General features: G+C 43.5%; 1 protein-coding gene across 2 annotated transcripts in view; it reads left to right on the forward strand.

Moving 5' to 3' along the window:
- Positions 1–7,603: 7,603 nt before the first annotated feature.
- The window catches only part of GAB1 (GRB2 associated binding protein 1), a 125,727-nt gene continuing 120,277 nt past the window's right edge, over positions 7,604–13,053 (forward strand). For both annotated transcript variants that reach the window (XM_080795726.1, XM_080795727.1), the window contains exon 1: positions 7,604–8,687. In XM_080795726.1, the coding sequence (XP_080651852.1) occupies positions 8,616–8,687 (72 nt within the window). In that variant the 5' untranslated portion in view covers positions 7,604–8,615. The remainder of the gene's footprint in view (positions 8,688–13,053) is intronic.

The raw sequence follows: 13,053 nt of genomic DNA on the forward strand, positions 1-13,053 counted from the left end.
ATGTATTGGTCTGTTTCTTGCTTCTCTGTACATATAGTTTTTATCTTAGTCTGATAAATAACACTGGCCTGAAGCAGTCATTTCATAATTTTCAGTTTAAAAGAAAACTGAGTCGGGGCATCTGGCTGGCTTAGTTGGTAGAGCATGAGACTCTTGCTCTCAGGGTCGTGAGTTTGAGCCCCACACTGGGCATGGAGCCTACTTAAAATAAAAAAAGAAGAAGAAGAAATAAAAGGAAACTGAGTTTTCTTAAGTATATATAATGTTGACTTAGTAGAATATTGCTGTCCATCCAAAATACAATTTGAACTCAAGAAGTGTGAAAAGGTAATTATTATATTAAATAACTCTAATACCATTATATAAATGTTCTTTATGTTACAATCACAAAAGTAATTTGGTTAAAAAATGAATACTCTCTTTTAGCTCAGTAATAACCTACATTTTGAAGCATTAGGTTAGAAATGAAATTATGCGATCCAGGCAATGTTATCATAATCTGTTTAATTTTTCATGGCCCCTAATAATTACAATTGAAATATTCTAAAGACAAACAATATACTATCCCTTTCTCAAGAGACCATTTTCTCATTGTATCTGTTTAAATCTTATTCCAAGGATATTTTCATTCCAAGATTATTTAAACAGAACTTCCTTAGAAATGCTTAGATATATGAAAATTACAATTTGTAAAGTGCACATTTAAGTTATTTGTTAATTAAAAAATATTACATGTATTTTTTAACTTGAAAAAAAATCCTATTATAAAAGCAATGCATTTTTGTTATAGAGAAAAGTTCAAATATATATAAGATACATGGAAAAACTTTTAAAAAAATCCCACCTTTAGGTAATGATATAAAGTATGGTTTGTCACTTTTTGGAGTATGGTTATTCAGGAGACAATTTCCACCTGTCTTAATCCATTTGGACTGCAATAATAAAAGTAACTTAAACTGGGTATCTCATAAAAAACAGAAATTCAGAAATTTATTTCTCACAGTCCTGGAGGCTGGGGAGTCCAATATCTCAAGTACCTGCAGATTCAGTGTCTAGCAAGAGCCCTCTTTCTGGCTCATAGATAGGGCCTTCTTGCTGTGTCCTTACATGGTGAAAGGGGGTAATGGAATTTTTTCTGGCTTTTTAATAAAGTTACTAATCCTAATCATGAGGGTTTTGCTCTTATGACCTAATCACCTCCCCAAAGCCCTACCTCCTAATACCAATGGCTTTAGTGCTTTAGTGCTAGGATTTTCCTATATGAATTTTTTTTAAGATTTTATTTATTTATTTGACAGAGAGAGACCACAAGTAGACAGAGAGGCAGGCAGAGAGAGAGAGAGAGAGAGAGAGAGGGAAGCAGGCTCCCTGCTGAGCAGAGAGCCCAATGTGGGACTCAATCCCAGGACCCTGAGATCATGACCTGAGCCGAAGGCAGCAGCTTAACCCACTGAGCCACCCAGGTGCCCTTCCTATATGAATTTTGAGGACATATAAACACTCAGACCATAGCACTGCACCTTGATGCCAACACCATTTCTTGTTACCATGTCAGTAGTAAGCAAACATCTCGGTCACTCAGCCTCCTGATCAAAGCCCTTCACTTCATCTATTCATTACCTCGTTCAACAAGTATGTGTTCTGTACCTATTATATGCCAGGTACCCTGCTAGGTAGCAGGGGTACAAATAAACTGAATGAACAAAATAGATATGGTCCTTTCCCTCCGTAGAGTGCATTGTGTAGTGAGAGAAGTAAATATCAATAAAATAACCTCAGAAACAGATGTAAAATGACAACTATGATACATATTCTGAAGGAGAGGATAATAAATAACATGGTAAGAGGGTAGAACAGGAATACATATCAACCAAGGTATGAGGAAAAGTTTTCCTGTGGGAGAAACAGGTGACCCAAGATCTGAAGGGTGGGCAAGAATTAACCAGTCCCAATAAAACTAAATGACAGTCACGCAAGGGGGATGGCAGCATGCCAGGCATGGGAACAGCAAGAACACAGGCATTGTCGTAGGAAGAGAAAAGCATGTGTTTGCAGAATTGGAAGAAGGCTGAGTGACTTAGCACTATGTAGGCCATATTAAGGATTTCGGGTTTTATCCTAGGATCAATGGGCAGCCATTGAAGTGATCATTTTGTGTTTTTTATGATTACTCTGGCTGAAAAGGGGAGAATCTACTGATCAGGGGAAATAAAATGTAGATACATGAAGACTATAACCAAAAATCCAAGTGAGAGATAAAGTAGCTTCAAAAAGAGTGGTAGTACAGAAATGGATGATAGGAAATGATTCTGTAGGCAAGCTCCTCTAAATTTGGTAGTGGGCTGGTGACAGAAGATGAGAGAAGACGTAAAGAATGACTCCAAGAGGAAAGAATCAGAATGGGACTAGATTGGGTGAGAACTGGGAGATCAGGATTTTGATTTTGTTGATGTTGTAAAGCCAAGTGGCATATAAAGAAGGCAGTTAAATTTACAGGATGGTCTTTCAGAAGAGAGAACTTGGCTGGGAGAGAAACCTGTGAAGTGTCTGTGTGGAGATAAAGTCACAGATACCACCACAGAGGAGAAAGCACAGAATGAGAAGAGAGGTGGCTGGACTTTAGAATGCCAAGGGCGAGTAGAAGAGTCTGGAAAGAGATCTGAGATGGAGCAATGAGACACGGAGGTTCAAAGATGTGGGGTCTCAGAGAACAGGGGTACTGAGTTTAAGGAAGGAGCGATCAAGAAATATGAAGACTGAAAATTCTGGTCTCATTTACTGATGCGAGGTCTACTAGTGACCTTGGCAAGTACAAGAGAGAAATTGGGATGTTTGCCAGGATGAAAGCAGGTTGAAGAATGATGGAAGATAAACTAGAGATAGAAACTGTAGAAGTACTTAAGAGAGGTCTGACGGTGAGAGAAGAGAGAAGAGTTGGTGCCTGAAAAGAAATGTAGATGGTAAGATGTAGAGGGTTTTTCACATCATTTTGTTTAAACAGAAGAGATGTATGTTTAAAATGTGATGGATAGTTTAATTCATTTTTCAATTAAAATGAAAGAGAACTGTAATCTATTGCCTCTAACCCTTTTGTCAACTACAATGTAGCCAATTTTCATTTTAATTATATGGTAGTTTATTCAGAAGAATAGTGCTAGTATTAGGGAAGAATTGAATAATCTATAATTGCATGTTATCAGCAATTTCATATAAGATTCCCCTCACAATAGCTATTTTAAAAGGTATTATAGTAATGATTCACTTCCATTTTTAAAAAGTATAGTGTGTGTGTGTTTGTGTGTGTGTTTATGTGTGTGTTAATGTGAACCTATTCAGCTTATGATGGCATAAAGTAAAACTTGGCAAACTATTGCCCTTTTGCCAAATCTGATTCACCATTTGCTTTTGTAAATAAAGTTTTATTAGAATACATACATACACAAATGGCAACGGAAAGGACTACATTGAGAGTATTTGGATAAAGAAGAGATCGTTTATAGGGTGAGAAGGTGCACTGGGATGAAATCCAAAGCGTAAGTGGAGGGATTGGTCTCTCGTAGGAAGGAAGCAATGTTTTCTATTTGCCATAGGAAGAAGGAAGAGTAGGAGGAATGAAGATAGTATGTAGGTTTGCATATTTGTTGGCTACAGTTTGAAGGAGTTTACATCTGAGCACTTTGGCAATCTGGTGTTGCTGTAAAAAGATCTTCAGTTGATGGGGATGGTGGGAAAGGCAGAAATTTGAGAAGTCTGAGAAGGTTTAAGAATTATTGCAAGCATTATTTCGAATAGCCAAAGAGTAGAAACAATCACAAATGGAGAAGCAATGGAACATTATTTAACTATAGAAAGGAATGAAGTACTGATATATGCTACAATATGGATAAGCCTTGAGAACAATATGTTAATTGAAAGAAGCCAGTCACAGAAGGCCACTTATTGTATAATTCCATTTATATAAATGTCCAAAAGAGGCAAATAGAAAGATTAAGTGGTTGTTAGAGGCAGAGGGGGTGGGGGAGATGGGGAGGGACTGTTAATGAGAATTTCTTTGTTAATGGGGCCTCTTTTGGGGGCAATGAACTATTCTGAAATTAAATAGTAGTGAGGTTGAAGAGTTTTGTAAGTATACTAAAAATCACTGAATTGCACACTTTTAAAATGTGAATTTTATAGCACATGAATTATATCTCAATAAAGCTTTTTTTTTTTTTTTTTTTAAAGACAAGCTATTGCAGAGAGTAGGCTAGTGCACTGCCCAGATAGAGGAAGTGTGACTGCCAGGTAGCAGGGACATCCATAAAGTGAATGAAACTTCAGCGCAGGTCTCCCATGAGGGTAGGGAGCCGCTGGGAGAGTTGGAGAGTCCTAGTTGGAACAGGAAGCCAGGATGCACTCAGGAAGCATACTTGTGTAAGGATTCTGGTAAATCATCATCAAGATCTCAATAGAAAGGCATCTATTATCTCCATGGATCCAGTAAATATGTTTGTCATTTATGTCTTCATTCTAAACACATATTCATCCTAATTTTATATTTGTAATTATATATTCTTTTCTTTGAAAAGTGCTCTCCAAACTGTATAAGTTTTAGGGCCCGGAAAACTAAAATCTGTCCTCTGCAGAAAGATGAAGGATCTACTTGAAGTCTTTAAACATTAATTTATGGTGATGCCACTTATCCTGTTGGGTGATTCCCTCCAAAAGCACTTGGTTGCTTGGGTGCAGAAGAAAGTAGAGTTGGGCTCATCCAGAATTGGGTTTTATGAGTTGGGACCATGTCATTAAAAATATGGACCATAGAATTTAAATTGGACAAGGGGGAAGCAGAGAAAGGAGAGTTCTGCTGGATCGTGAGAAGGCAAACTATTAATAGGCTAGAAAAGCTGTTAAGAAGATTACACAGGAAGATCTTAAAAGATCAAGCTGGAGGACATGTGGTTAAAGGAGGATGCTGGAGGTGAATGACAAAGTCCATAGTAGTGATTGTTCGAAGTGATTTGAACCACAGGAAATGATACGATCATCTGCTCTAAGAAAAAGTCTCAACTCTAAACTGCAAGCATCTGTGCAACCTGTCCCTTACCTGTAACCTCACCCAGTCCAATGTCCCTCTCACTTGCCTCACTGCTGCCTTCATCCAGGTCCTTGAGAGCTCCTTCTAGACTGAGGACTTGTACACCTAGTAGTTCCTCTGTATGCAATACTCTCTGTTACTTTACCAGGCTAACCCCACTCAACCTGAGGATCTCCACTTAAAGTCTTTTCCTCAGGGAAGTGTATCCCAACCTATCCATTCTCCTCTCAGGGGTGGATCCTCCTGTTATATGCCCAAATAAAACTATCTATATTTCTTTCACACCATTTCACGCCACATTTGATTGTATTGTAGAATTTACAGGGCTAATTATCTGTAAAATGTGTTTCTCCAGGATAGAGGAATGGAAGAATAGGTCTGGCTTTCCTCCTTATCATATCCCAGGTCCTCAGGGACTTGCACATAAATATTTGTTGTGTGAAAGAAAGTTAAGATTCTTATGTGTGATAGCTATTTCTGGCATACATTTTAATGTATAAAAATATAAAATGTGATTGCACAGATAATCTAAAAATGGTATGTAATGTTAAAATAATGCAAATTTCCTTTCTAAAATACATACACGAAGATGTATCTCTCTTCAACCTCTCTTTGACCCTTATTTGATCTAATACAAATCTAAAACAACACAGTTGAAGATAGGGAAAATACTTAAAGATTTCTTCAAATATTCTATCTCATAGAAATGAGATAACTGAATCTCTTATTTGAAATAACAAAAAGATTACTGGAACTTCCAAAAGCCAAATAGTACAAGATATATTATAATTTTCCATTAGGAAGGCTTTATAACAGGAGTGGAGATAGTGAAGAATTTTCTAAAGCCAACAGTGAACTAATCTTATGAATGTTAATTATAAATACTTTTGACTCAGTGTACATACACACTTCCTATGGGAGAAGTGGAAAACAAATTCAATGATTTATTTTCCTTTGGACTTGTGACAAAATCTGCATTCACACATTTAAAAAGAATTGCTCTGGTTTATTAGCTGCTGTAAAAATGACAATCACTGGCATTCTAAAAAGCCTTAAAATTTAAGAAAAACAACAAGTTCCGTTGCTCTTCTTTCCCTCTGCCCTGGTCAAGCTTATTCCTTTTATCTTTTCATAAAACAAGTCTTGGAAGTCTCTCTTCACAACATCTTACAAATCTCCATCTAAATGCCTCTTAAAGGGAGTCTTACCTCTCACCCCATCTGACTGAGCCCACTCCAGTTATTCTTTCACTTTACTATATTTGTTTGCCTCAGGGCACAACATTTATCACAATCTGTACTTCTGTTGACCTTTTCTTTAAGATCCTATGCCACTATAGGAATGTCACCTCCCTGAGTGCAGGGATCTTTGTCGCTACCCCAGCACCTAACTGCAATTGCACATTTTCAAACTGAGAGGAACTCCTGAATATGAATGCCGTGTTAATAAGCAAATGCCCACGTTAACTTACCTCCTAATATTTTTAGCACTTTCATCTGATTATTTATATTACCTTCTGAAGATTGTTTTGGGGCTTTGTTTTTCCTTAAGTAAATTGGGAAAGATTTTTTTTTTAAGATTTTATTTATTTATTTAACAGACAGAGATCACAAGTAGGCAGAGAGGCAGGCAGCGAGAGAGGGGGAGGCAGGCTCCCCGCTGAGCAGCGAGCCCGATGCGGGGCTCGAGCCCAGGACCCTGGGATCAGGGAAAGATATTTCTATTACAAGGACAATGGTAAGCTCAGGACCAGGAGTCATAATTGTAAAACATACACAAGTAGGCAAATAGAAGTAGGACATCCAGTAATTCTCCCTGTTCTAGACCAACATTCCAAGGGTAGATTTTAAACAAATACAACGTCAAGTGGAAGAAACTGGCAACAAACGGAGGGAGTGTGAGACTTTAAAATGTCCCACACAAAGACTCAGTTAAATGCTTTGGCCCCACTAAGCGCTCCTACCACCCTGGCAGGCCTGCTCCGGGGACCCGTCCACGCCAGTCCGGGTGGGTCCCCCGACTGCCCCGCCAGGCTAGTCGCCGGTGGGCGCGGCCCCCTCACCCTCTCTCCTCTGGTCCCCGGCCTTAAGTCTCCCCGGCCCGGATCCGCGGGGTCGCGGTCTCCCGTTTTGATCGCTGGCTGTCAAGCAGAGGAACCCCCACCCCCCACCCCCCGCCAACCCCTGATCTTATTTATACTACAAACTCTGAACTGATACTTGACAGAACCAACATGGCAAACCACAAACTGACACTCAGACACTCCTCGGTCCTCCCAGGGCCCGAGCCCCGGCGGCCCTGGTCTCGCCAAGGCTTCGTCCGCCTTCCCCCGCCAGGTGCCGGCTGGGGGCTCCGGCCGCCGCCGGCGCGGCAGGGCGGCCGAGGACCCCGTTCCAGCTTCCCGAACTACAGATCCCAGAGTGCCTCTCGGACTCCCGCTCCCTCCCTCTCTCGCTCCCTCCCTCCGTCCGCTCCCTCCGCCCCCGGCCCTTGTTGTTTTGGCTGGAAGCGCTCTGCCGGAGTTTCAGAGAAAGTCTAGGCAGAAACCGGAGCCGGCCCGAACGGGGGAGGGGAAGGAGGAAAGGGAGAGGGAACGGGGAGGCCCGGCCGCTCGGAGCCTGCCGCGCGCCCCGCGGCGGGGAAAGCGGCGCTGGAGGAGCGTGAGGGGACGGGACAGTGGGGTCGTTCTCTGAAGCCCGGCGCCGAGTGCCTGGTTCCTCCGCCGCTCCCCGCCCTCTCCGGCGGCGGCGAGAGCGGACCCACCCTCCCGCGGGACTTGCGCCCTGCCCAGCTCCTGCCGCCCCGCGACGCCCCGCGTTTCGCGGCCACCACGGCAGCTCCCTGCGTAGCCCAGGACCTACCCTGAGCCCGCACGAGACCCTCGCGGTCTCCTTTTTCCCTCTGTCCGCCCGCCGCTCTTTCCCGGGCGCCGCGGAGAAGTGACCCACCCTCTCCCGAGGAGGAGGAAGGGGAGGATCGCGCCGGGCGCACCGAAACCAAGGGGCGATCCGCAGTGGGCGCCGCACAGGGGCATTGTGTGAGTGAGTGAGTGAGTGTGTGTGTGTGTGTGTGTGTGTGTGTGCGCGCGCGCGCGTGCAACGTAGTGTCTTTCGGAAAGCGCCCGGGGAGGTCCTGTTCTTAGGGGGCGGAGCGCAGGGGACCGAGGCTCGGCTCCGTGCTGGGGCAGAGTTTCGCTGTGCCGGAGCGCTGCAGAGGCGGCCGGCGGGACGGCGCGCCTGGCGGCTAGGCTGGCGCACTGAAGGGAGGCCCGGGCGCCCTCGGCCCGACAGCTGCCCCGGCTCCGAGGTGTCGGCCTTGGAGACGCTGCCAGCTTCTGTTCACCGTCCGCGGACCCGCGTGGGAGACGCTCGGACGCGCACAGCCAGCGCGCCGCGTAGCCCGCGCGTCCCGTCCGGCCCCGGCTGCGCCTCGAAAGAGCTAGGCTTTGGCCGCGGCGCTGCCGGCGGGCGTCGGCTGTGTCGGGAGCGCGCCCGCCCGCCCCTCAGCTGCCCGGCTGGCAGCCGGAGAGGCGCGCACCATGAGCGGCGGCGAAGTGGTCTGCTCCGGATGGCTCCGCAAGTCCCCCCCGGAGAAGAAGTTGAAGCGTTATGTAAGTAGAGCTTCGGCCGCCTCTCCTTGGGCCTCCCCGCCCGCACCGCTGCCCCGGCCGCGCGCGGGGCGGATTCTTCGACTTAGTCCCCCATCTCTTTCCCCTCGGCCCCTTCCCCGGCAGGCTCGGCACCGAGGCTGTAAAGCTCACGCCCTGGCCTCCCTCCACTTTGCCGGCTAACTTTCTTCCTCCAGCTTCCTTCCAGACGGCCTGCTGTGCGGGCCTCATCGGCCCGTGGGAGGGCCCGTGGGAGGGCCCGGGATTTCCACCTAATGCCTGCTGCATGTTTTTACTACTCCTTGTAGCAGAGGTGAGGGGAAGAGCATTCTTCTTTCTTCATGTCTGCGTTTGATCATCATGGGGCTGCTGAACACTGAATTGCCCGCAACCGAGAAACCGCTGAGGTTTTAGAACTCAGTAGCTCTCTCTTTGGTCGGCGCCCTCATCTCGTCTTACCCCCCCGAGGTGCGGGCGACAGTGGACTGTGGACCTGAGAAGTTGGTATTAGAAACCAGCATCTCAAATCCGTGCAAAAGGGAAAGAAAAGTTAACTACGCGCCCTGCCGTTTGCCTAGCCGGATTCGCATTTTCGCGGTTTTGAATCGAGGAACGGCGGGGTTTGGCCCGAGAACCTTAGCAGTTTGCTGCGAGAGGAGGGCGCTGGGGGGAGCCTGGCGGCTGGTATTTGGGCGCCTTGGACGCGCTGTCAAGCCTCGCAGGACAGGGGACAGCTGAGGCCCGTGGGATTTCTGTGTGTTGCGGTCCTTTCCCAGGCCACCAGGGTTACTTAAATGGCATTGGTGTAATTGATACAAGATGCTGATTATGTGTTAAACCATTTTAGCTGTTAAGAAAAATATTCCTTGAAAGAACCAACCTCACTTTGGTGGAAATCTATGCCTTCTTCAGGGGTCTAGATTCTAAGCCCTTCTCGCCCGTTGGTTCTTTCGTCGCTGCCCTCTGCAAAGGAAAGAAATGACGTTTGTCCTGGCGTATGGAACCAGTGTTTTTCTAGTAAAATGTGTTTTCAAAAGCAAAATGTATGCCTCCTTAAATACAAATTTACTGTCAGGGGCCGGCACTTCAATGGAACTTACTTCTTGTTGAACGGTATCTACACCCAGTATTAGGACCCAAATTAATCTTATTAGTCACTGCTTGGATAGTGGAGTGAAGTACAGTGTTTAACTGCACCGACTCACCAGAGAGTTTCTGGTTCACTTTCTGCCAGCATTTGTTATAGACAAGTAATTCTCATTTAAGAACTTGATGCCACACATCCTAAGAAACTTGAACCCTTCCAGATTCCATCTCTTTACTTAACACAGTTTCCTGAATGTTCTGATAGAGATGCAACTTTCTTCCAACACTTGTGGGAGGCCGTGGTTTACTTAGTTCTTTAGTTCCAAAAAGAAGGTTGTATGTGTGTGAGAAGAGGGAGTAGGGAGATAGGTGAATTTGTTTTGAGAGGCACAGTTTAGAAAACACATGGACCTAACGGGGTTCTAGGAGGAAACTAAAGGACAGTACAGTTGCCTAAATAAGTAATGATTTTAGAGACGTAACTTTTTCTTTCACATGGTTGGTTTATGGCTCTCTCAAAAGATGCCTGCCACTGAACTAGGCATCATAAGATTAGAAAATATAGCGGGAAAGAAGCCCTGCCTAGTGGGCTTGCAATTTAATGTTACATAATTTAAGAAGAAAATCAGCCAAAAAGATTGTCTTAGCAAGGACAAAGTAAATGAAAAGTGCCCCCCCAATATGTATTATTTCATTTGATCATTACAACAGTTTTATGAGGTAGGTATTATCTCTGTTTTACAAATGGGAAAACAGTTTCGGTAACCAGAATGTGCCATAGGATTTGAACCCAGATCTGCCTAACTGCTATAAAAGGTTAATGACTCATCTAGTTCAAGTGGAGCTCAGACTAAGTCATCTTTAAAGCTCCTTTCAGTTTATAACGTTCTAGGAGTCTGTGAATATTAGTTGAGAATGCAAGGAAGAAGCAAGTTGGGGGATAAGATGTGTAGCACTAAAGAAACATAAGACCCTCCAAGTGGCTTTCTGAGTTTTCAGAGAAATGAGACAATATGTGAAATGAGCCAACAGCATAAAGTGGTTTCAGATCGTGTGCCAAAGCTGACTGTTATTTATTTTTTTAATGGATGTTTTGAGGAATAAGCTCATTGTAGTCTGAAACCATAGGGATACTTTTGAGAGATAGCGGGCTCCCTAAACTGTTTTCAGCAGGGGGAAGAATATGCCCAACAACTTGGACGAGGTGGGGTTTTTCTTGCCTTGCTGAGTACTAGTGTTTTCTTTATACATGGATATGGCCCAGGAAAACAGTGTGCAGGGTGGCTACCAGAATTTAAGGGGTCCCAGAGGATGACTGGAGTATTGTAAGTTAGAATGAGGACTATTTTATAGTTTAGCTGTCAAGTTGGTTGCCCAGAAGTTTTTGACATTTCCAAATTATCGATCTTTAGGCTTTGATGTCCAATTCAGATTGTTTTTGCTAAAGCAGCTTTGACCCTCAAAGACAGGCATATATTCATCCATTTCCGATTCTTATTTTCTTTTCATGTAGAATCTTTATGAAAATAAATGGCAAAAGGAAACATTTTTGGCCATCCAGTAGACAAAATGTTGCTTAATAATAGTTTTTAATGAATGGATTTGCTGTGAAAAGATATCTTGGATGAATGGTACTGTGATTGTTAACGAGGTGTTAGGGAGTTTGGACATTGATTCTTTGGGGAGCATTTGGCCAATGGGATTTTGACAGTTGTTTCACTGTTTACAGTATTTATAGGGTAGTTCAAACGATTAAGATGGTACTTAAGGGCTTTTACATGACAAGAAATTGTTTTAGTTTTTATCTTTAAAGTCATCTCACTTATGGCTTCAGTGCATTCCATTTACAGCTCCTTTTTATGTTTACTATTTCATAGTCAACTCACACAGCATTTTCTTTGCACACTAGTGTGTTCCTCTGGTATGAAAGCTTTTCTTAAATTTCCTAGAGAGAGTGAAAGGGACATGAAAAGAGAAAGTCTGGAATAGTGTGTATATTCCCTAGCCTTTTCATCTCTTTTTACTTTTTTCTATATCTGTTTGCAAAAGGGTAAGAAACTCTTCTATGTATTTCATCCCCTGAATTTTTTGAAGTCTACTTAAAGTGGAGGTGAAAATGTTCATGCTTTCTTTCAATTTTGCTACCACTGTGTTTTGTTTTTTTCCTATGTTGTATATTAAACAGCTGCTTTTTTACTTTAAGGACCTCAGTGGAAACGTATACAGATCACCATCACTAGGGTTACAGAAAACAAGTAAACTCTTGGTAGTATACACTCAACAGTGGTGCTCAGATTTTTAAGAAGTTATTTAAAAACAAATCAGCTATTTGAAATAATGGTAATATTTTCATCACTACTTGAAATTTCAGCCAAGATGAAATGTAAGTCTGAAAACAAAGGATTGGTTCAAGCCAGCTGGCTATCACCATATCTCTGCAGGAGGAGCTTCCCTGTGGCCTGCCTCAAGTCTGGACACCAGGTTTGGGCTCCTCCATGGCCCAGCTGTCAGCATTGGGCAGGTGTGTAATCTCAGCAGGAGAACCTGCTTCTGAGGCCAGACCAAGGTGGCCTATGAACTGCCAGCCAGTCTGGGAGCAAAACCTCGGCCAGTTCTCTGGTGTGTAATCTGCACCCAGCTTGGGCTCCACTCTTCAGCTGTCAGTTAATAGGATGGTTCTTGTCTGGACTTCCAGAACATGCCCCTGGTTTTGGAAATGGGCCTAGAAACAGAAATAGCCTCTTTCTCTGGGTGGGCACCTCACATCTTACATGGAGGACCGGGGCACAAGCAGGCAGAGTTAGCATCTCCTTGTTCAGAGACTGCCCAGGATCTGTGCTAAGCATTAGGTCACTGCTCAGTAGTGTCACTACAGCAAATGGGATTGTGATGTGATGTCTGTAAGCTCTTCTGTACTTTTTTTTTTTTTTTGCAATTACTAGTAGCAGTAAAGGGACTCTCTGAAGCTTTTACTTAGCAAATGAAGGAGCATAATTATTCTGTCGAAGTAATTTTTTTCTTGAAAACCTCAGGATAGTAAGTGTCCATTCAGATTATTAATGTTTTCTTTTTACCTTTTCTCATGTGGCAGGAACACTGTTTCTGTTAACAAAGATCATCAACTACTAATTACATTAAGCCTTCATGATAGGTGGTTGATAGTTAATTGTTTCATTATGCCTGGACTTAATGATGAGTATAAAACTCTCCATGTAAAACTTGCTGAATTCCTAAATCTGATTGTTGTCTTTGGGATTTAAAATTATCATTAGAAAGTTGTATC

Source organism: Martes martes, assembly GCF_963455335.1.
Source record: "Martes martes genome assembly, chromosome: 2".
In the NCBI taxonomy this organism is placed as follows: Eukaryota; Metazoa; Chordata; class Mammalia; order Carnivora; family Mustelidae; genus Martes; species Martes martes.